Source organism: Sylvia atricapilla, chromosome Z (assembly GCF_009819655.1).
Source record: "Sylvia atricapilla isolate bSylAtr1 chromosome Z, bSylAtr1.pri, whole genome shotgun sequence".
Taxonomy (NCBI): Eukaryota; Metazoa; Chordata; class Aves; order Passeriformes; family Sylviidae; genus Sylvia; species Sylvia atricapilla.
This window is the reverse complement of record NC_089174.1, coordinates 41,005,646-41,031,004: the sequence shown is the minus strand read 5'-3', so window position 1 is coordinate 41,031,004 and position 25,359 is coordinate 41,005,646. Positions and strand designations below refer to the sequence as shown.

Here is a 25,359-nt window from a genome sequence, read left to right as displayed (position 1 = left end):
TATTGTCCCCTGCTGTCACACAGCCCAGATCTTAAGTAAACCAAATGGCTTCTGTTTCACAGAAAACTTTTGAGCTGATGGTGAAATAGACACCATCAAGAAAGTTGTTATCTTGAGGGCAGGCAAGAGATCACATGCTGAATCCAGATGTATCCTGGAAAGTTCCTCTGGCTGTGTTCTGAGAACAAAACAGGAGGTGTCCAGGTATAATGTCTCAGTCCTCTCATGCTTATTATTGTAATTTACAGAAAATACTTTGCATCACAGAGAACAGAGGGCTCTTTAATTGATAAATTATATTTTTCACAATTTATTTCATAGAAATGTGGTTTTGACAGTTTAAGAAATTGAGGTTTGATTGATATATTTGTTTTTATTAATAAAACCCCCAAAACTCAGAATGTAAAAGAGTATTTTTTATGCTCTTTTATGATGTATGTTTTAAGCATGTTTAAACAAATTCGGTTAATAGGCTCTTGGAAAAGATGTGACAGTTTCTGACACGGGGTAATCTGCAATTTATTAGTGTGTTGTTGGCACATTGAATTTACATCTATCGAATTACATCCTATCTGTGAATGTGCCTGTTTTTTGAGAGATTGTTGCTTGTATCTTCTGTCTACTGTACAACAGTACAATTTTGAAGTTGTTGATGTAACTAGGAGTTCACTGTGGAGTTCAGCTAGTGTCATCCTGTGGTTATTTGGTGTCAGAGTATGCTTCTCATGTTACTTATTTACTTCCTCATAGTGAGAAGCTAAGAATGGAGATACATAAGGTTTCTTCCATATTTAGTGAAAAAGTACTGCAAGTTGTTCATGGCTTTGTCAGCAGCTTTCAGTTTCTGGAGCTGAAATGAATCTGTTTAAGCTTTACTGGTATGAACAAGCTAATTTAAAGCTTGTAGGAAGAATTACTTGGAGTCTTGACATGTTTATTCTAGGTTTTCCTTTCCCTGGATACTAGTCAATGCTGATAAGCCATACACCACTGTGTGTGTCCTTCCTGTGAAAATCAAACAATTTGAGGTTTGCAGGGGTTGCACTGGTGTTACTACAGTGGCTGTAGAGCTCCAGGTGAGTTTACTTTGCCACTGTGATAGTACCCCTCAGGATGTTTCCCAAATGGACATTTTAAACAATAATAGCCTTTTTGTGGGTACACAGGGAACACAAGTCAGTGTCCCTTGGCAAGATAGGCAGCTCATTTCTGAGGAGACCATCTAGTTTCCTTTGGGTTCAGACTGCAGAACAGCAGTAACTGTTCTGCTGAGAATAGTCCTTTGTTAAAATGTTTCTGGAACATTTTGAAACTCCCTTTTTTGTATAGCACTTTGTTTCTTAACTAGGTCAATAATTCTGATATCTTCAGTGAAATTACATTGAAGTGTTGAAACCATGTGTTTTTATTTTAAGCTGATTATATAAACTTAGTTATTTTTCTGGATATGTAGAAAAGATGGCATAGTGTCTTAAAACACTTAAAACTGGACATCTCTACCTGGTTTCCTATTTTATTTTTCTAAATTTTAATAACTTATAATTGAACTTAATTTGGTGAAGTTGTTCATATTGCCTGTTGTATAAAATGCCATGTGGCAGGGGAACTAAGAGAAGTCATGGTTATAATGTTGATGAAGAGGCTTTTATTAGTGATTACGTGGTGATCAAATTACTATTAATCAGTGATTGAATGGAAATTAAATGGTAATCAATTAAGCAGTAATAGAATGCCAACTAAGCAGTGATTTAACTCAGTTTTCAAAGTGAGAAAGACTGGCCTAACTACAGGCCTGTCAGCCTTATTTCAGTACGTGGTATGGGAATTATTGAAAAACATCTTAAGGACAACACAGTCATTGGTCACAACCAGCATGAGTTCATGAGGGGAAGGATCTGTTTGCCAAACTTAATTTTCTTTTACAGGGTAATTTACCCAGTTGACCAAACGAAGCCAGTTGATGAAATCTTTTTGGATCTCTGTAAAGCTTTTGACACTGTCTCACAGTATCCTTCTGGACAAAATGTCCAGCCCACAGCTGGATAAACACATCATGTGATGGGTGAGCAACTGGCTCAGGGGTTGGCACAAAGGGTTACAATGAATGGGGGGCAACATCAGACTGGTGACCTGTCACTTGTGGGGTTCCATGGGGCTCCATCTTAGGGACAGTGCTTTTAAATGTTTTTAAAAATGGTCTGAATGCAGATATTGAGTAAGTTGCATTACAGGAAGTAACTTTGCCAATTATACTAAATTAAGAGGAGCTGTGCATTTCCTTAAGGGTGGAGAGGCCCTGCAGAGAGATCAGGATAGACTGGAGAGCTGGGCAATCACCAGCTCTCCAGAAATATAAAATGAGCAAATGCCAGATTCTGCATCTGATCCAAAGTAATGCTGCTTGAATATACAGACAAGGGAGCAAGAGTCTGAACAGCAGCCAGCTAGAAAGAGAATTAGAAAGAGATCTGAGGATTGGTTTTATGGCAAGTTGAATATGAACATGAGCCAGCAGTGCCCTGGCAACCAGGAGAGCCACCTGTGTCCTGGTGTGCATCAGACACCAGCAGGGCAAGGGGGGGGATTGTCCTGCTCTGCTCCGAGCTGGGATGGCCTCACCTCCAGTGACGAGGGCTGGTTTGGGTGCCACAATTTAAGGACATAGAGCTATTAGAGAGGGAGGGGTGACCAAGATGGTGGTAAGTCTCGAGGGCAAGACTTCTGAACAGTGCTTATGGTGACTTGGTTTGTTTAGTTTGGAGAAGATGAGGCCAAGGGAGTGACTGGTTCTGTTAGCTCATGGTGAGACATGGCCTAGATTCCTGGAGTTCTGAAGATTTGGCCTAGCAGTGTTCTGCACAGCTGGAATAACTTCAGTCAGACCTTCTTGTTGATGATGTCTGAATCAAAGCACTTTTCACTGAGAATGGGTTCATCCATCAGGGACTTGCCAAGCAACAAACTTAATCTCCAACCAAAAAACTAGTAAGCATCTATCACAAAATGAAAGTCAGTGAGGATTTTCAAGATTTTGTTTGTAGTTACATTTTTTTTCATACCTTGTGGAAGTAAAAATTTTTGTCAGTGTAAGCAGAAAGAGCTCTGTGTGGTCAAGTACTTAAAGAGTAAAGTAAATACTCAAATTCAACTCCATATTAAGGATCGTTTCCAGTGAATTTCAGTTCGAGAAAAGGAGAAGCAAAGAGCAGTAATTCCTTTTAATTAATGTACATTATAAATGTACATTATCTGAATCAAACTGAAATTTGAAGATAGTCACAAAAGAAGATACCTAGAGACTTACAGTGTTCCTTCTATGATAAAACTCCCTGTATAGGTACTAGTGTTACTGGTGCTGCTCCCCGTGCTTACCTTTAGAGCAAAATATAATCTGGCCCAGTTAGCACTTGTCACCATTCACAAGTTCAAAATTTCTTAGCTTTCTGACTCTGCCATATGCTGCAGTTACATCCTACTTGTACTGCCAGACTTGGGTGGTATTTCTGCACCTTTTTCTGTCTGAAGATGGACTGCACGTAAAATAAACTGAGTGTTTAATATACTGTTCTCAAGTGCCTAGTTAGGAAAAATTGATACCACTTCAGACCAGTCAAAGCCTAATTTAGACTTGTGTATGTGTGGTTCTTGTGTGAGTGCTTTTCAAATGTGCAAGCAGTAACAGTGGTAGAAATTGAAGCCAAGAGATGTCACCTGTATTAAGATGCAGAGTGGTCATTTAAGTGAGTTCTGAAGGTACAGTACACTGTAAAGTAACAAGAAACTGTACTGCTTCTTGGGAAGTGGATCGCTTGAAAACATGGACTGCATGAACTTACAGGCCTTTGCCTACAGCTTCTGCTACCTACTCCAGAAATCCTGAATTGCACTTCTACTCTAGAGTGACCCAAAGTATCTTTGAAAATGGGATTTGTCTTAACTTTTAAGTTTCTTTAAACTTAAAAGCCCGTGTGCCTACATGTGGATGCATACACAGAGTTCAAGTCATTTAAATGAACTAATAATAGAGAAATTATAAAAGGGCTACAGAACAAATAAGGCCTTAAATTATAGCAGATTAAAAATATGCAATTCTGTTGCGCTTTGAACAAAAACCTGGTTCTGTTTTGTTGTTTGCACACTGTGAAACTGCAAGTTAAAGCAGACATCCTGCTGATGCACTCTTCCCATTTGAAGCATGCATTGTCACATGCCAGGGAGAACTTGAAGAGAGGTGGTTCGTCTGACTTTTCAGATGGTCACATGTGAATCCTAGGTAGTTTCATGGGATAACAGAGTGAAATTGACTTATCCAGTCCCACAAAATGTGAGACTACTTTTGCTTACTGCATTTGGTCTTGTATTGTTTTGTGCTTGAATGAGAGGTTGAGAAGCGATGTTCAGGTGTTTGATAAATTACTTGTAAGTAGAATTGTCTTGCCAGGATTTAGGCTTTGACATTCTTGTGTGATCTCAGACCCAGGGAGAGGTTGACAAAGCTTGGGAAGAAGAATGTACTGCTGATAGTGGAGAAAAACAAAGCAGAATTTATGTGCCACAAGGACTTTTAGCACGACTCCTACAATCAGGAGGACACTAATAAAGCAAACAGAGCAACTGTGCTGGGACCAGCTCCAACTGGGTGAAAAAGTAATTCTGGCAGAGGGAAACAGAGGCCACCGACTCACAGCCCACCAACTAAAGAAACCTACAACTCAGGAGGAGTCTGAGCATGTGGACTACTTACCATGGGAATCATTTAACCAATGGAAGGTGTAATGCTAATTAAAGAGAACTGTGTAATTTGTAGCCAGTGAGCTGTGATTTCTTTGTGTGCTGAAATGTATAAATGGTGTAAAGTTTTGATGATCAGGAAGCCAGCCTTTTGTGGGTTGCCACCTTGCTCATACGTTGCACAAACTAGAATAAAAAAATTAGAGATCTCTTGTAGCAGTGTGTAGCTTGGCACTGCTCACCATTAACAACAACAACAATTTTAAAAAATCACCCCATCTCTATCCTTTAAGTAAGTTGTAAATAGTACCTTCATCCCGTTCTCCTGCTTTCATCAGTCTTTCAAGCGTTTAATGGGGATTGGAAACAGGACATACACATTCAGGGGTTAAAAATGTACGAGAAAATCTAACTCAGACTTGGAAGAAGATTGTTAAAGGTGTTGAAACTAAGCCCTAAGGCACTTGGGAGGCACTAAGGCAGAATCGATAGGGAAGATTATGAGGAAATAAAAAAAGAATTTCAGCCTTCATCAGGCTGTGTTGATGGTGAATGTTGTTTTTTGCATGGCAGGAGTTACTTGCAGCTCAAGTTTCTCAGGATTGAGAGTGCAAAACGTAATTGCTGCATTAAAATCAGTGTCAAAGTTCCCAGAAGTGTCTGTTCTTGTAGTGGGGAATGGAGGAAGACTGCTTTTGTAAGTTCAGTGCCCTGATGAGATAAAGTTTTGATACAAAATTTATTAATGGAGGAAACTTTCTCTGTAGGTTGTCTTTGTTTAAAACATCTTGCTTCTTGTAGATTGTTTTATTTCAAAAACTGAGGCTGGCAAATGAATAACACCTCTCACTTCCTTTGAGAGCTGGAGCGGGTCCTCTGGTTCCTACAGCTGTAAGTGTATGTAAGTGTGCACAAGCACAACCTCTCTCTAAGTCCCCTCCTCCTCTCATTTCTGCTTGCTACATGACTTTATTTAGTCATCATCAAGAGGAAATAGTGTGGCTACAGTAGAAATTTAAAATGCGGAAGAAGTCTTAAAAAACCAGAAATGATAATTTTCTACTTACAGCTTGCAGGATTGAAAGAAATGATAACTTCTCAAAGCCTTTGAAGCAAAAAAAACCCTAACATACCTATGTATTTCATGGGATGAATCTCCTATACTAAGTATAACTGTAAAGTTTTTTTGCATTAAGTACTTGAAACTAAAATACTAGTAGTGGGCTTGGTCGTGACTTTGTGCCTACCTGTACTTATTATGGCACATCATGTTGTGTCGTGACATACCATGACGTGGCATGATTTTTGTTCATGTTTCGTTGTTTTGCTTTCTTTCTTGCCTCTTTTTTCCCCATTCTCCTTAAATAGTAGTCTGAGCTTTGGAGCAAGCCTAATTAAATTCAGATACTAACATCTGTAATTTTTTTTTCTCTTCCTGTGGTTTTATTTGATTCAAGTGATTGTCAGAGAGTATTGTTACCGTATTTCCTGTTTTAAACCACAGTGAGCAGTGTGCAGTCAAAGGATATAGAAAGTTCACCCTTAAAAGGAGCTATAGAGATGCCATTTTAAAGAGAGCAGGCTGTTCTCAAGCTGTATAATTATTTAAGTAGTTTTATTCTAATTGACTCTCCACAGTATAGTGTGTATTCCTGTTTGAATCAGTTAAGGCAAATGCTATCTAACCTGCTCTATATCAATAACTGTGAAAAACTCAGAGGAAAAATTGATGTCTTAGTTTAACTTTCCTCCTTTCCTACTCTGTATATTTCTCACAGAAAAGTTAATACTGCTTTAGTAAAAAAAATAGATGATACTGTAACAAAAAGTGCTTTGCCCACTATTCATTAATGCAGTGCTTGCACTTACTGCTTTTGTGACTGGTATTTAACAATAAGCAGTAGTTTTGATTTTTTGTATTAGACCAGCCACTGTGGCACAAATCTTAGAGTGATGAAAATTACCTTCTTGGTGTTTCACTTTAAATTTTAAACAATGTATTATTTTTTAAGTCTTGATTTCTTCATACTTGGAATTTCTATAAATGTTATGAAATTGATATCATAACTAAGGTATGAAAGCCTTAAAATGTAACAGAGTTGTTCAGCATGATAATCCTGTGTGTTTTTGTAGTGTGAATCATTCACTCTAAAATAAATTGCATACAGAGTTCAGAAAGTTTACAAGGGAAAAGAATATCAGTGTTTGCTCTCATTGCTCTGATAAATTGCTGGTTCAGACAGAGTAATTGTCTTGTCTTTTCAATGTGAACTCTGTGGTGTGCTGCCACTTTGAGCACCATAAACTGGGCAAAGAGCAAAACCAAAGGGATGCAGAGCTGTTACTGAGAGGTGTGTTCTTCAGCCTCGGTTGTTCTCATCTGGCAAGTCTGCTCAGACAAATGCAGTAATGCTGCGAACAAAGCCATGGTAGGGTGGTGAGACACTGGACAGGTTGCCTAGACAAGTATTGAGTGCCCCATCCCTGACAGTGTTCAAGGCTAGGTTGGATGGGGCCTTGAGAAACCTGGGCTGATGGAAGGTGTTTCCATGGAAGAGAGGCTGGAACAAGGTGATCTATAAAGTCCATTTCAATCCAGACTATTCTATGTGTGATTCAGATCTTAATCCTCTGAAAAAGCAGAGATGTGAAATATATTTTGAGACCTCAATAATTGCAGCTAGGCTCGGGGTGCAGTTCATGCTTTGCAAGAACAATCTCCCATGAGATTGCTAGTGTGTTGTTATGACATAATTACCTGACTAGAAGCAGTAGGCTACTGTGATGTTATTTGCTTGCTTGCTTGCTTTCTAACCAATAATTTGGAAAAGAACAGCAGAATTTTCCTGTTTCAACTTGTTCTTTAGGCAAGCAATTGGCAGTGTAAGAGAAGTTCTAGTGTGTTGTCATTAACATCACAGCACCAATGCACCTTCGTGCTTTCAGTTTAATTGCTTTCTCTTTCCACGTTGGTGCAACAGCTTTATACTTGATATTTGTATTAACTTGATTCCTGTAAAAATCATTTGTTTAGCACACTGTGAAGGAATATGAATTTCCGGAGCTCTAACAAATACTACTAAGCATTTGTTTGCCTTCTAAGAGGTAGCAGTTAATGTCACTTTTCTCCAGACATACTGATATGTCAACTGTGTGTTTTAGTTAAAAGCCAGCGGATTGAAAAAGTGCTAGTGATTGCAGAACTACCAAACTAAAGGCAAATGTAGCACTTTACAAGCTGTAGAACTTAAGAAAAAAAAAAAAGCCTTTTTATGAATAAAAATGTAATCAAAGATCATTATATACAATCTTTAGCTTGGCTTTGTTATTCAAAAGCTTTGGTTCGTAGGCAGGGAGGCAGTTTTGACTGTCCCTGAGGTGACAAGTCCTGCACACAGAGAGTGGCTGTGTAGAGCAAGACTTCTGCACCCTTAGGTATTCTGTAAACAGAAAGAGCTTTCTAGGCTCACAGGTGCCCACACAAGCCCTTCAAATTGTTCCCAGGGCTTCAGCTCAGCACAGTGAGCTGGAGGAGTGTGCCAAGCTATTAGTGAACATGGAGACAGATCAACAAGAGCAATCTCCCTGCCCTTCAGTGTATGTCTTCTGTACTTGGGTGTAACAGGCAGATCAAAGTTAACTCTCTATGAGAACAAGAATTTGATGTGTCAGTTCTGGACTTCTTCAAAAAGAGGTTGTAAGAAGAGAAGTATCATAATATATCAAACTTGAAAATGCTAACTTTGAGATTTTGTTTTCTCAGTTTTTCATAATCTGAACAGCTGACATTGGGGGTACATTGCTATGTTTCAGAATAACTTTATGCCTATCTTAGAAGTAAATCAGCCAGGTCTTAAGGAAGCATAAGCTGTACAGACACTGGACTAGAATTGTAATGTTACATGCTCAACAGGAGTGTTTTACTTCTGATCTTGTAAAATACTGAATCAAATTTAGAAAATAATTGTGTGGCTTGCAAATTCTGAGCCTGCAGAGAACAGTATTTTTCTGTCAAGGTTTTCGTTGTTACTCCTGCTATTTGAAGTTAATGAAATTTCAGTCACCAGAATAATTGAGAAAAGGGGTGTGAAGCCCTTTATTGAGTGAGAACTTCCTTAGAGACTTCTATTTTCGTTCTTGTATTTCACACTACTGGTTTTTGAATCCTGAGTTTTACTGCAGTTTCTTGCTTCATTTGTGGGATTTGGATGGTGGTCTTTAAAGCAAGAAAAAGGTCTTTAAAATAGTGAAAATATGTCATGTTAGCATTGTTCTAAGACCCTTTTTTAAGTGCTTGACAAGCAAAAGGTTGTGTGGAAGTAATTTTTTTTCAGAGTGGGGATTGTTTGCTTGTTTAGGTTTCTTTCTTGCCCTCAAGGTATCATGTTAATTAAAATTATTTTATATGGTGTCAGCAATAGGTTTACCTAGCAAATCATATCCACCCTCCCTTCCTATTCTGATCTTTAAGAAAGGAATGCCAGAAAGAGGCAGATAAACCTAATTTTTACACTCTCAGTTACCAAAGCTATGAGGCATGAGTACTTTGGCTGGGGTTTTGCTATTCAGGTGTTGTTACTGCAGCATGCCTTTATTTCTCCAAGAGCTTCAGTTAGTGTCTTAAAAACTAAGAAGTGTGAAAGCTTCCCAAAGGCTTTGACTATAGTATGAGAAAGGTTCTGCTGCATTCTTTTTGTGTGTCTTGTAGACAGTAGTCCTGGAAAGTACCTGGCTAGTCATGGCCACACGGTGCAGTGACTTGGCACGTATGAAGTAAATTTACGACATCCTTTCTCTTGTGCTTGGCACATAGGGAACTAATGAAGGTGGTAGCAAAGTGGAGCTGCTCTGCCACAGAATGGGTGTACATATATATGTGTAGTTTCATGCACTGCATGGAGTCTCCAGGCCACTTCATATTGTGAGGAATTGCATAGAAACAATAGTTGTGCAAACATCTATGTAAGTGAAGATGCAGTCATATAAAACATTATTAAGTAGTATGCCTGTAAAAACTTCTGAATATTTATTATCTTGCTGCCTCTGCAAGTTAAGTTTATGATATGCATCAAGATAAGTGAAGTCTCACAGGAATTTTTATTGCACTCCTACTGAAAGAAACCAGAATGGAGGTTTACCAATAAGCATTATTTGACCAAAGGAATGGTTGGAATCTAGAGCCTCATTTATTCCGCTTCAGGAATTTTAGAGGTTTAAGGAAACAATTTCAAGGTCTACAACTAATACCCTGTTTTGAAGTGAACTGTAAATGAAGCATAGAGTAGAAGAGGGTGGAAGGAAAATGCATTGTTTTGACCAGGTCCAGCCATTTTGCAGATTTTCCATTTACAGAGATGTATTTGTTTCCTCAACATTTGGAAGAGCATACCTTTGATTGACAATTGTGTAGCAGGGTTGAGGTTAAATACCATTTAAATTTCATACTCTGAATGGCCTGGGTAGCTTTTCCATTGAGAACTACAATGTGTTAACAGGCACGATTCCCTGAGAAACATTAAGGGGAGTATGGGCGATTACTACTTTGTGAATGACATTTGAAAGTTAGAAACAAACTGAGATGACTGCCGAAAGATTGGAGACCAGTTCTTGATATCACTTAATCTAACCAAAGCTGGAATATGTCTTATGTGGATGTATGGTGTATGTCATTTTTGGTAGTCAGTGTAGAAAAAAGCACATTTGCTGATGTCTCTTCAGTCTGTGATTCAGGCTACCAAGAAATTGGTGGTGTGGGTGGCTGGCTTGGAGCCTGAGATTCTTTATATTCTCTCTTTCTGATATAAGTACTTCTGTTTTCAGGTTCACGTAACGCTAGGGACCAAAGAAGCATACGTAATATTTCTCTGGTGCTGGGATCAACCTTCTGGAAGAAGACTCTAAAATAACATTTTGCCTTCAAGTTCTTCGTCCTGGGACTGACTTGTCTTTGGAGAAGAGCTCAACAGAAAAGAGGGTTTTTCACATTGGAGCCATTAAAAATAAACCTGTTCAAAGAACTTCCTACCTGCAGACAGACTTAAAAAGGTTGAGTCCTGCTTTTCATCAGTGTTCCCACTTCAGACTGTAAACAATGAGTGAGTTCTGGTTGTGTTTCAACTGCTGTATTGCAGAACAGCCTCAGCCTGTAAGTATGAATATTGGTACTGCTTTGTTTTTTATAATTAACTAAAATTTTCACATTTTTTCGTTTTCTTATGTTACATTTTTTAAAAAAATTAAGACTGTTTGGCCAAGCTTGGTGAGAATTAAGCAATTTACTGATATCCTGCCTTGGCGGGGATGAAAAAAAGTGTGTTCTAAACTGTGTGTTTCTTTCTAAAAAGTGTGTTTCTTTCCTGTCCTTGAGATCAAATCTATCCAAAGTCTTTGGAAAGTGTTGGAATTGAAAAGGAAGGGAAAGGAAAAGGGTGATGAGAATGTAAACTGTCATTTAGGGTAAATAACTTTTTAGTGGAGATGTGTAAATGTCTGTATGACTTCTGTATAACTTCTATATGTCTTAAGGCCTGCCTTAAGTTATGGCTAGACAATGATGGTAGAAGGAAATGATTACTTAAAAAGTCCAAACTGAAATCCAGTCTTCCACCACCTCAATTTAAAAAAGGGATTTAATCTTTAACTGTTGAGTTAGTTTTTAGATTAAATCTTAGAAGAGTGAAGGGGTGCACTCATATTATAAATACTTTTTTGCTTAACAGAATTTAAAATGGCTATTGTGTGAAAAAGTACATAGCAAACAGTTAGATAAAAGAAAATCTCAAAGCATATGTTAGGAAAACAGTAAATACAGAAATATTCTTTGCTTTCATGTATTTTTAAGTACCTTTAGAGTGTGTTTCTGAGTTCAGTGCTGTTGGAAGAAATTCTGCCTGCATGAAGGCAGGAATATGGTAATGACTGTGAGAAAGATCATTTTATGGTGTGACATCCAGATCAAGCTGAATGAATATATAGAAATGACAGTGGTCGTACAGTAGTTTTAGAAATACGTTTAGAAAACCAAACCAGTTACAACTAGCAGTATTACTATAACCAAGAGAAACCCAGAGCAGGTAAAGAAACCTCACATCAATATGCTCAGCTGCTAGTACTTGGCTTTAGGGAAGCCAAAGGGTTGGAAAAAAGCACCTCACATTAGGCATTGTTGTTGCACAAACCCTGAATGCCAGACTGATGGCATGCAAATATTAAAGTGTGACCATTAACATTTTGAACTAAAAAATGCAGCTTTATCTTAATCTTAGTCAAGCTAAGCCGTGGGAGATGAACTCTGAGATACTAGCATGGGAAGCTGTGGTCCTGCTCTCTTCCTTGAATACCATGCAATTCTTTAAAATGCTCGTTGTACCCATATAGAGCCCAAGTTATTTGTCTCAGTTTTTGAACAGATATTGGAATAAGATGTGGCAGTTCAAAGTATTTCAGGTAGAAAAATTGCATATTTTGTTCTTTCTTGAGAATCCCGAGGCTCAGTACTTACAAAATCTTTACTCAAGTTCTGTGATCAGTTTAAGTTACTGCCCAAGAAACCCACATGTGTTGATACAGTGGTCTGTGGGTAATCACTCATGAGGCAGGTGGAGATTGGACATGGAAAGTGGAGGAAAGAGAAGCAGCCCACTATGTTTCTGCTGATATGGTGGTGTGCATATTGGACTGATAATTATAACCATCCTTGTGTTTAAGATACTAATAGCATGGAGTTGAACACTAACCTAGTTTCTGAAATGTGCCTTTCAAATGTTGTAGGAGACTTGTTTGTTACAAAGTGCCAAAATTCTTCAGGATATGTCTCAGTAAAAAAGAGATGCATGCTTTTCTTGGCATGCTTGATGAAAGCACTTAGTTGTTCTTTCCCTGCAGTTATTCATCTCATTTTGCTGTGTTATATTGTAAAGCCGTTGTTCTGCCATGCTTGGTTGCACTAAGTGGAATGTTTAATCAGACATTTATACCTCTGAGTAAGTAGAGGAATGTTTTCCATTTCTGTCAAATAGCAAAACATGTACTGTAGGTCTGAGGCAAACTGATAAATGAGACAAGTGATAAGGAAGCAGTTTTCCCTGTCTCTGCAGGTTTGAGAGATGTATGTTTGAGAGATTTACATGCTGAACAACATGCTAGTTTTTAATCCCAAAATGCTGTTACGTATTTCCACACTGTATCATAACCTAAGTGAAAGATGCAAACTTGGATAAAAGTTGCATCTTTCCCCTGCTGTGCATTCAACTTGCCAGTTGAGTCCAGTTTCTAAGGAGAAATGCCAATTTTGCCCAGTCTCATGTGCCTTCTTTCATTTTAACTCCTACATCTATACTTTTTCATGGCTTGCCTAGCAATGTCCCAGCCATTTCATTTCAGCTATCACATGTCAAGTGGCCTTCCTCTTTAGAAGGACTAATATGGTCTCGTAGCAACACCAGCAACCACCAGTCTCTCCAAATGGACCTTTACAGCAGGAAGCTAATTTACTACTTGTTCTGATTAATGTTTAAAATTTTCCTTCTGTTTTTAAACATTTATTTACATTCAATGTGGAATATCCTGAGTTGGAAGTGACCCAAAACAATAGTGGAGTCCAACTCCTGGCCCTGTGCAGAACAGCCCCAAAATTCTGTGTGCTCAGGAGCATTGCCCAAATGCTTCTTGAACTATTTCAAGAACTTTTCTTTGCTGTGACCACTTCCCTGGGGAGCCTCTTCCAGTGCCCAGCCACCCTCTGGTGAAGAATCTTTTTCTGCGTCCAGCCCACAGTTTCCCTCACATATCTTCGTGTGTTCCGTCAAGTCCTGTCACTGTTGCAAAGAAGGGAGGATCAGCACAGCAAGAAAGCCTTGTCCACATCATCAGTTGTCTGTCCATGTTGTTCCAGGGCCTTATGCCTGCTGTGTAAAGGTACTTGGGAAGGTGAGGCAGCCTGGAAGGAACTTGCCTGTCACCACAAGCAGTAGTAGCCTGCTTCTATTCTCCCCTGTGTCTCCTAGGTACCCTCCTTCTGCAAGGGGGCATTCTCTGAAATGATTTTTTTCTCATTGTCTTTGGCAGATGCTGATATCTGAGGTACCTTTAATGTCATGGATAGTGACATAAATGTTAACCATCTCTGCTAGAGGGGGAAATAAAAAGAAAGTCGCATGTTTCTGTGCTATTTTTAGCATCCATTGAGCTAAGGAGTTTCTTTCTCTCTTGAAATCCAGGATGCCGGAACTGTCTCTGCTTTCTGCTGGCAAAATTCTAGCAAAATTTTCTACTATGTTTGAAATCGTCAAATACAGCATATCTATTCTTTTCAGCTATAGTGCACTTAACCTGAGAACTGTACGTGCATGAGTCCTTTCAGTCAGTTTTATGGAAGAACAATAAGAACACATTACTTTGTGAATTTCACTGCCATTACTTCTCTAATGGCATACCCCAGAGCAGAACAGTAACAATGTTGCAGTTATATACTAGTGTTCTTTGAGATTCCTTAAATCAAAGACAGTGTTCAAGTATTACCATCATCTTTTAGTGAAATGTATCTTGGCACAGCTTTTAGTCTTTTGTCAGTGCTAACTGGAGGCACCCTGCTGCTGTGAAATAAAACAGCTGTCTTAGAAAGCAGTGTTGTACCCTCTCTCCTAAATGTTACTTTGGTTGCTAAATATTTCACTTGGTATATCCAAAACGGCAGTACTTCTGAAGGCGCATGTTGGAAGCTGAGTCCCTAAACTTCTCTCAAATAGAGTGATAAAATGAAGAAAGCAGGTAGTCAAAGCAACAAAACTAATTAGGGATGCAGCAGAAGAAGGCATGTTCCTGATGGTGGATTCTTAATTGCCTGACATTCTTACCACAATAGAATCTGAACAAAAGCCAAGGGAAGAGTGTTCTTGTATCACCCTCTAAGTTTGTTTTTTTTGGATTTGTAATATATTTTACCACAATAAAGATTTTCGACAACTGATTGCTTTCATATCTGTGTTCATGATACCAAGGAGGAGATACTGATCTATTAATAACTATGTTCAGATTTTCTTGGTGGTTTAAGTAGCCTGAATTCAGTTTCTTATGATCTGACCTTTGTTTTGGGAAAAGTGGCACTTTCTGTGGTTGCACCAGTTTTCTTATATCTCCCACTGATATCCTTTATTGGTTCTGTAAGCTGATTTTACATTTCACGTTGCAAGATCAATAATTTTTTGCATGCTTCCTCTGTGCTATCATCTCACCCACTGCTGTTTCATTAAACTATGCCAAATTCTCACTACCCGATGCATTGCTTGATAACAGAAGTTCAGAAATCTTGCAGATTTTCAGAGAAAGTGTCTGTGGTTTCTTTCTTAGGCTAAGCTTGTCGCCTACACTAGGAATCTGTTATTTTCCTATACTGCTTTCTTCCTGGTCTGTCCATTTTTAACTTGCAAAGTTAATTTTTGCTCTGAGAAGCCTTTGGTTGTGATCTGGTGCCCTCCCACATGATTTGGGCCAAAGCTCAGTACAGCAGAGTTTTTCAGTTCCCTTTGACCAGTTTTCAGTTTGCAGTAAAATTACTGCTCTGCTACAAAAGAATAAACTATGCTCTCTTACTTCAACAAATTACCTAGTTAATTTGTTGATGTTTTGTTGCTTGTCTCTTGTTTAGATGATTTCCGTTTTGTGTTTCGTCAAAGGGCTATTAGAGTTTTGTTGCATGCTATGCCATAACTGTTTAAAGTGGTTTGGAAAGTGGTTTGTTTAGTGTCTCTTTTGATGTATGAAAGAGGATCAACAGGTAGGTATTTTAAGTGGGGAGTCAGTCTTCAAAGAGAGGCAGGAAAAAAACCTGCACCTACTGCTTTGTAACTGAATGCTGCATGCTTCAGAAGATGTAAATGATCTTAAACCTTGTTAATTAAGGAAATTATCCACAGATGGATATTATCAGCCCTAGCTTGCTTTCTGGAGAAGGAGTCATAGATACGGCTAAGGTTACATCTAACACTGCAATTTGTTCACCTCTGAAAAAGAAGAATTAAGCATTCATTGTGCCTTACAACTGCAAAATAGATCACCCCCCCAGCAGGCACACATACCACCTTGCTTCTTGAAGAGGTACTGGTTCAGGTGTTCAGTACAACAGTTCTGTGCAAGTGCAGCTTCTGGCTTAAAATATCTAAAACCCAGGCTCTCTTTTTCATTAAATTTAATCAGTCATTCAGTAAAGCCTATGAAAGACTCATGTAAAAGATGACAACCTTAGAGAAACCTCAGATTTCAGAGTTATCCTACTGAGTTACATTTTGAGCTGCCAGTTTAGATGCTGGAAATTCTTTGTTTTCCTATTCAGTGCTGTTCTTAGGAGCAGCTTGAGGGAACATCTTTTCAAAGGGGGCAGAATCAAATAAGCAGCAAAATGCTTGGCCTTTGTGATCTGCTTGTATGACTTTCAGCCTGATAGAGTTGCTCTAGGTTTTTCTTTTACCTTTAAACTAGCCACCACACATCTTAAAATATTTTTGTGAGATTCAAGTATTAAAGTGTTTACGAAGTAAACAAAGGAAGCATTTTGTGGTTATGTATAAATATCCGAATGAAAATTACCTGAATATTTTATGTTCTTTTATTATGGCTGTGAAATTTTTAGCCCCTCATTAGCTGCATTGATGCTATTTACTTAATATAGTACTAATTGATGACATGGAAAATAGCTCTTTGGAAGAGGTTGGAAACAAGAATTATGCCAGCTTTCTGTTGATGAGAATGTCTTGCCATTATCAACATACTTGAAGAAGGATGTAATACACTTTTAATATCTGCAGGCTCCACAGAGCTCCGGCTTTCCACTTAAACATGGGCAGGAAGTAGATTCTGCTATTTGTTGATCTGGACACCAGTGCTAGAGCCCTTGAATTTCTTGTATCTTGTTTCTCTTAAATCTCCAAATTTTCCAGTGGAAAGACACTTTCAAGAGCAAATCCCTGGCATGAGTCACATGAGCTTCCACGAGAACTAATTGATGCTGCCTAGCAAAAGTTGACAGTTTTGTAAACACCTGTGGAGACTGCTGAAGCATTTCCAATGCAATTTTTTTTTAATTTTTCTGTAATTTTTCCAATGGAGCTTGAAGCTATAAAGATCTGGTATTTTTGGTGTACCTTAGTTCTGATATTTGTCAGTTCAGCTGTTTTATTCTGTTCTGCTTTTCATGTCAGAGCAAGAGAGATGGGGAAGCATGAAGATTTAGAGGCATTTCTACTTGCCAACAGCTAGAGAGGCAGGAGTAGTCTGGACATAGCCTGAGGGATGTGCACTTTCACCAACAATATTTGGAAGTATGCCTTGTATTAGTGAATAGAGAAGTCAGTCATTGCCCTGAAGCTAAGTGTTCAGCCTTTTGGCTTTAACTACTTTTGATATGAAAGAGAATATTGAGACTAGAAGCTTCCTCTGCTGATATCTTACTCTTTTTTTATCATAACTTTTCTGGAATGGATCTCAAATATCCTGTTGGTGATAATTCTTAAGACCAATATACGACTCAAAAAATATGTATTTTTAAATCGCTGTTTTAAAGATCTTTGCCTGCACTTATATTTTCTATTCACAACATTAGCATTTCTCAATGCTGAGTCTTCCTTTTTCAGACTGTTCCTCAAGCCTCTGGTTCTGCAGTTCCTGTCATGACACTTACTAATGCATGACATAAGCATGAAACCAAATTTCCCATTTACTTACAGTATTACTATTCTTCACTGTTCTCAAAGATCCTGAATTTATAAGGTATCCATTAAGCCACAGACTTGCATAGGTAATCACTTGCAATTATTTTCTTGCCTTTGTCATCAAAGTGGCTTAGCTGATCACTCTAAAATGCTGACTTCTGTAATTCTGGGTTAATATCCTCCCACAGAAGAATATTCTCTAGAGTGAGGAGAATAGAAGAGTGGAGGCATGGCAGAAAAGCTGAAGCTGTCAACTGCACTCGGATGCAGATTCGGGGAAGTGATGACTCTCTTAACCCATTGGGTATTTTTTGTTTGTCAGAAAATTTTAGAGAGTTTTTTTGGTTGCTTGGATGTATCCTCAAGAGAACTGTAGTTAACTGTAGCCAAGAGAAAATAATCTCTCTTTGTGTTTACTCTCTCAAATAAATGTGTAACACTGAGTAATTTGTCAAAATGTCACTCTGAAGGTGATTTGACATCAAAAGGGAATGAGGCTCACATGGAATTTTTAGAAACAGTATAAATGACATTATCTCTCTTACTGCAATTGTTAATTCAGCTCATTCAGGCTTAGAAAATAGTCTGGGTTTTTATATATGTTGTCTTTAGCATGGACAGGGTCATAATAATTGCTATTCTCTGGCTTGTCATATAACTTTCAGGGTGAACATAACCACCCTTGATGTTCTGCTTGATAACGGACCCTGAAGGACTACCTACTTCATGGTTAATAAGTTTCGGTACTGGGATGCTCAAATAAGACTTTTAATTTTGCCCTATCTTTGGCAGGACTGCATTACAATTTATGTGTTTCTGATCTGGACAAGATGGTTTCAAGCTGGTATGTGACTGCCTCATCTCCAGAGACTAAGAGGTTCATTGAGACCAAATTATGATTTGTTGTTCTAAATTTGCCTGGACCAGCCTTTCTTTGCTGACACAGGGTGGCATTTCGTGCTCTATTGTTTAGCCAGCTGGAGTTTTCCATTTCTGGAGCAGACATACAGAGCTCATCTCATCACAGTGCATAGGAGCAAATAGTTATTGCTTGTTGCTTATCAGTGTAAACCATTCCCTCTGGTTTACATCCATCTCTCTGATCAGGATATGGTGTGACACAGAGCTTTGTACTTCAAGTTTGTTAAAAGAAATTGTGACCTTTGAAAGTATTGTATTTACTTAAAAAGTAAAAACATTTCTCACGGGTGGTGTGTCATGATTGCTAAGTGTAGGTAAATGCTCTGGAAATTTAGTATTCTTTAATTCTGGCCTCAGCTCCAAGTAGGTTCAAGTCTCACCTTTACTGAAACTCTCCAGCTCTGTCACTGATGCCGGGTTCTGTTTTCTTGCAGTTCAGGCTTGACTCATTTGAGGGTTCAACATTGCAATTCTTGTTTTACAGCTGGAAGATGTCAGGCAGGTTATTTGGAGAGCTGCATGGTGGTCCGTCAGTGACTTCAGAACCTGTGACCTTAAATTTGGAAAGAACAGAAAAATTGGGATGTACAGGATGATGTAATGACATATTAATCTAATCTGAATAAAATGGAGGAAAATACTTCCAGCAGGATTTATGAATAGATGTTAATTGGAGATTACACCAGAATGGTAGACTTTTAGAGGTGATACCACAACAGTTTTAAGAAAGACAGTTTCATCAAATGTAGTTATTAATCTTTGCCTCATTATGTATATTTGCATAAAACTTATGTTTTTGAGGGGCTTTTCTTTATTTTGCAAACTGAAAACCTCATGCTTTCGGGGATTAAATTGCCTAAAGAAAGCACATTTGCCTACATTTGACTGAGAATTGGAGCTCTGTATCAACAGAGTGTATTACTTAAGAAAGAAGTTTACTCTTATATATTCTAAAGGTAGGTGGCTTACAAGCTAAAATCCAATTCAAGTAGATTGATTTCTTGAAAGACTAGAGTAAAATCCATATAGGACATGTCCTATTTAATTCTGTTTAGAACAAATACTACTTCAAATACAGCTTGTTGTACTGCAGTTACTAAAACCCCATTTAATTCCTAGGCTCTCGGATGGTGGTCAAATAATGGATTACTGTTAAAATGGGACAATAAATCCTGCCAGGCACAATTCCAAAGAATCTACTAGGATATGTAAAGGCAGACACACATACATGCATGTGCACATATGCAGTGTACTGGATTGGTTGTGTTTGTGGCAGCAGCTTGGCATTGCTGAACTTGTGAAAAGTGGAAAAATGCCAACACAAGAATAGGCATGCTGATCCACAGAGTAAAAGGCAGAAGAGCTTACAGGCCTTTCACTCTCCATGGAAGAAAATCAAATGCATGTTTTCTCTTTTTAACATCAGAACTAAACTTTGAAAATGAAATTTCTTTAGTTCATAATGAAAAGAAAGGAGAACTTGGGAGAGGAAGGAAAAAGCTGCCATGTGTGTACTTCAGGGAATAAGGATGCAAGATTTGTGTGTGATGTACTTAATTATTGCTTTTTAAAACTATCCAAAAACCTTTAAAAGAGGTGGTTGTGATGAAAGCATGGATTAAACTGGCTGCTGGAAAACTAGAAACGATCCGATTGAGGCTTCTTTGCATGGTCCTAAAGAAACCCCTAAAGAAATAAAACATGTGCCATGCATCTCACATCACTAAGATTCAGCTGCCCGTTTAAGTTCAGGAATAAAATGCCAACATTTCCATTATTAAAGGAGATTGATGTTCCTACATAAAGAAGACAATAAAGAGAATGTTTATACCTTTTCATACATACCCACCTACATTTAAAACCTGACAAAAAGCTGACTGAGGCATGAAGATAGGTGTGTTAGCTGATTTAGTTGATTGAAGACCTATACACTGTGGGTATTTCTACAGGCTGCAAACTTCAGGTACTTCTACATAGCAAAGACATATCTTCTGATTTGTGAAAATATTTATTGCATTTGGGGTGGATTTTGGTGTTTAGTCAATTTTTTTTTCATCTGTTTTAGTTGGTTGGGGTTTTTGTCGGTTTTTGAGGGGTTTTGGTTGGGGTTTTGATGGTGGTGGGTTTTTTGTTTTTTCTGTTGTTGGGGTTTTCTTCTTGTTGTTGGTTAGTTGGTGGGGAGTTTTGCTTGCTTTGGGTTATTTTTTGTGTGTTTTGGGATAATCTGCTGAATTACAGCAAAACACAACTGCCAGAGTATTTTTCTTGGTGCTTCTGGTATCCTGCTGGCTGCCAAGGTACTCTTGCACATTTAGTAGTAGTTTCTATGGGGCATGTGTATAAGCATCATGATTTACTTTGAAGGCAGCTCATCTTGGGTGTTAAGGCAAAAATTTATTCGAGATAGATTTTAAAATGGATGATGCTAATTCTGGATTACATGGTTTTGGTTGTTGGTTTGTTGGGGTTATTTTACTTACTAGATATTCATTGTGAACAGCTTTTTTGTATCTAAAGAGATTATAAAACCAGAAGGGTTTCTAAAGGGACGAATAATCATGTGACATAAGTGCTGCAAAAAGTATTCTGAAACACCTTAAAAATGTGGGGGTATCTTAATCATCCCCCAAGACAGTGAAATTATTCTCCTATAGTATATAGGAGAATTATAGTATTGAATCTATCTCTATATAATATAGTAGTAGCATGTTTCATATCACCAGAATCACATTTTGCAATATCTTTGTCTGTTTCTCAGTGCCTCTAAACTAGACACCAGTGTAAATAATGTTCACAGTGTTTAGTCAGAGAAAACAGAAGAGCTTACACCAGTCTGATCCATCTTTATGATAGGAAAAGTGACCAGGTTCCCTACAGTACCTTACATTACATAGCAATTTACATAATTTAGTGTTCCAGAATTAGTCAGCTCACATTATTTCCTGGTGAAAAGGAAAAAAAAAATTATAAAGGGAGTGAGATTTTATTTGGTATTGGTGTGTTTGTAACTTTTGTCTGAAAAGACCAGCAAAGCTTTCTCTTTGAAGGATGCCCTGAGACAGCTCAAAAACCTATTTTACCCTAGAGTTGTTTGTTTATCACTAAAATGTATGTCAGTGGTTGACTCTTACAAGAAATCACTTTGGAACTTGCAGTTGCCAGCTCTACCAGCTCCCTCTGTGCTCAGAGTCAAGCTGAATCTTTTCCCACACTGGTACAGTAAGCTTTCCCTGAACAATCCCTCTGCTTCAACTCACTGGAATTTAGTAAATAATATCGTCATGCCCAAGAAGGAATTGAATTCAGCTTAGATTCATAGCAATGTTGGCTCTGCAGACATTGCAGGGGTGAGCATTACTGACAAATTGTTTTTTATGACCAAACATAGCAGACACTTATTTTTATAATGTGTAATACAAGAAATGCTGTAGGATGCACTGACTGTAGTATGGTGTGTGTTTTTACTATTATCCCAGATAAACAGCCACATCTAAGTTTTGTATTGTGGTTTTATGCAAGTTTATGTGGTTTAGTTTTATAAAAAGAAAACTTACTATGCACAGAAGAGTGGTCTGGAAGTAAACCTTGCTGGGAAACATTTGGGAAGGGCAGAAAGGTTTGAATTTCTCAATATTTTTATGCAGTAATCCCTGAGAAGAGGGTGTGTTGGGTGCCATGATGATGCTGAATCCTGGGGGTGTTTTGAGGTTTTTTTTTTTAGCTTTGCAGCTGGAAAATAAACACTTTTGTGGTGTTCTTAATGGTGATTGTTTTCCCTTGACAAATACTCCCCTTTGACAAATATTGGATTCATAAGTTGTACTCAAAATATATTTGCATTTTCGGTATGTGTTAAAATGAACTTCAAAGCTTAAGAAATTGTTTGTATTTGTCTGTAATGATGTTAAAGAGAAAACCAGAATCACTTCTTGTCCTAAATAATTTTGAGTACACATCTCTCCATAATCTAAAACCATGTGTCAATGTCTGTACACAACAGCAATTGTAGATGGCTACTCTAATGCCTTTGTTCAAGAATATTGACAGACCTTCGGGGAGACCTGGAGAGATAGTGAAGCAAGGTTAAGGCATAGAAACTGTGCAGGAAATCTGGGAAGAAAATTAAATCCTTGCCCTTTCTGTGCCTTGATCATGGAAGCGTGTTTCTTGGTGGTACAGCCTCATGACAGTGTGACATAGGGACCTCTTAAAATGATTGGATATGATCAAGATTTGACAGTTGCCATGCTGACAAGCCAGTAGTTCAAACTTCTTTTTTTAATTGACATAGATGCTATAGTCCACTGAAACCTGTGCGTTAGTACCTGACCTGTTTCAGGTTATGAAACACAGAGTGGTGGTGGCAATATTTTAGCTTAGTTGTTGTTTTCCTTTAATTTAGGAACAGTGTGTATTTTCCTACCAAAAATTGCTATTCACTTCTGTATTCATAGCTCTAGATTTTAGGAAGATGGAGTTATGTCCGGTCTTTTTAGATATCATTTGGTTCCCTTTGCTGAAGAGTAAAATGAAAAATATTTACTATAAATAATCTACACTTACTATTATGCAGCCAATTTAGAAATTCCCTGCCTGCAGCTCTTCAGAAAACGTGATTTTGCTCTATATGATTATTGTTCTTTTTACTCTTCATTCTGACTTTAACTGCCAGTCACTGTAAATCTGTAGCCAAAAGCTAATGTTGGATATATCTTGGTTTTGGTTTTGGAAGCTGACTATACTTGTGGGACCGCGAGGCAGTTGCCCTGAAGTTGCCAATAATACATGAACCTGGAGGAATCCTAAATGTCTTCATGGTGCCCAGTGTTGCAATGCCAAAGCTTCTTGTTCAGCTGTCAAACAACCATGCTTTCCTATTCTTTCTGTCATAAGAAGCTCCAATACTTGGTTTTGTCCTAATGGCAAGATCACTAGATCTGACACCGTGAGAAAACCACACTGTGTATTTCCATGATTTGTATAGTGAATCCAGCTTCAGAATTACCAGTGTTAGGCTGAAGGATTTGTATGTAATGGTATCAAAAATTACACAAGTAGGAGCCATAGCCTATAATAGAAAATCTGCTTTTGCAGGAATAAATTCATCATAGATAACTTGGTGCAGAAGACCTGCAAGATAAGGAAGGATAGGCTTGCCACAGAAATGGATTAGTAAGTAGGAAGGTTCTCCTGAATAGTATGAACAGACAACACTACCTCTAGAAATGATGGTGTGATGTTGTTGATACTACTTGTGAGTCTAGCAGTAATTGTGACTAGTGAATGTACCTAACTTTACGAAATTTCTGTAGTGTAGCTAGTGGAAGAGTCAGAAGCTTTTCTGCTACTGCTCCTGAACAGATCTTTTCAACAACACTGAATTTAGAGGAGTAGAATGAGACAAATGAGTTAGGAATATGGGGTACTTCCTTACTTGATGAAATTGAAATAGTAATGATTGTTTATGCTCAAGACCTCTGGAATTGTGGCGTGTCTCAGCAAGACTACACAAAAGGGTCTGTACATGTTTGGAACTGGTGCTTTTCTTTTGATGGGAGACTGGACAAGGCAGTAGATATTCCTTTGTTTTTCCAAGGAAAGCAGGACATTTCTTGAAAGGGCTTCCTTTTTATGTTCCTTGTTACAATAAAAATATGTAGGCTTACAGTGCTTGATTAGTTTTCCTGCACAGTGGCCTTTTGTCTTTGTAGGTTTGAAAGACAGGCAATAGATTTTCAATGGCACACCATGTTGCTCCTCCTTTGCTGCCATGCTTCTGTTGTAACTTGTTAATTAGTTCCTGAACAACTTCCCTTCTGTCGTTTGGGATATTTGCCACACGTCAGGCATAGGCTTTTGTGGTGCTGCTCTCTGTCAGTTACTATGCTGAATATGTCAAAAGCTAAACAGAAATCTAATTTAAGTCTAAGCACAGCTGCTGATTTGAACATTCCTTAACACTTAGTGGTAGACTGCTTTTCCAGAGATGCTTCCAGCCATGCTGTGTGGGCTTGATGTGTAAGCATCTCTAAAATACCTACTGGGCCATCCCTTGCTAAATTGTCTTGGCTGCTTGTATTGTCTTTTTCTAATTTTGTGTATAGTGTCATCATTTCTATGTCCGCTAGTGAGATCACCTTTCAAATGTGTAACTATGTTTCTTAGTATGGGAAGAACATAGGGGGCTGTTTCTGCTTTCCTTGTGTAGGTTCTAACTCCTTTTTTTCTTTGAAGCCTCAAGCACGAGCAAAGACGGACTGTCACATAATAATGTATTTTGAGATGCATTTTTTATAAAATGATTTGCCTAAAATAAACTGGATGAACAAGATGACAGTCAAATTTGGAACCTTTGCAGAAGTCTTCACAGGAGCAAGAAGTGAGATGGCCACTGAATGAAATCTGTGATTCCATGCTTACGAATTCTTATTCCCTACTGCAAATCAGGGCATTCAGCGACATGTGATAGCACTCATGCTGAGGATGTAACTGATCAGTATGCCTTTGGAGCAGCAGGGACAGCCCTGAGACAATGCTAAGGTCACTTAGGTGACAAATAACTTAACAAGGAAATGCCGGTGGGAAGATCTCCAGAAAGATCAGCTTTCAAAAGTGTGTCTCATAGACTGAGCACACAAAGATGTAGAGGGATCACTTCCCTTAAAAAGGGATTTGTACAAAAAAAAAAAAAAAGTATCTACATTTAGAGAAGTTCATTTTGATAAAACTTCACTGAGAAGTTGTACAGCACATCATTGAAAAAAATATTTAGGGTTTTTGTTGCATATATATATACAAACACACACCAGCAAGAAGCTGCTGCTATCTGGGCAGAGTCTGATACTCACGGAGGTGTTTCAAACTCATTAATTCACTATGTGTCTGTTTGTTGATTCTGAGGATATTGCTATTAAATACTGTGGCTTTCTTTCTGCCTGCAGCAAAAGTACTAGATCTTCCACTCATTAATCCTACCACTAAAAAATAAACAGTGTCATAACTC

General features: G+C 38.1%; 1 protein-coding gene across 6 annotated transcripts in view; it reads left to right on the top strand.

Annotated features, from left to right (window-relative positions):
- The window catches only part of CDC42SE2 (CDC42 small effector 2), an 80,774-nt gene that overhangs the window by 38,009 nt on the left and 17,406 nt on the right, over positions 1-25,359 (top strand). For all 6 annotated transcript variants that reach the window (XM_066339305.1, XM_066339306.1, XM_066339302.1 and 3 more), the window contains one exon: positions 10,552-10,876. In XM_066339305.1, the coding sequence (XP_066195402.1) occupies positions 10,823-10,876 (54 nt within the window). In that variant the 5' untranslated portion in view covers positions 10,552-10,822. The remainder of the gene's footprint in view (positions 1-10,551; positions 10,877-25,359) is intronic.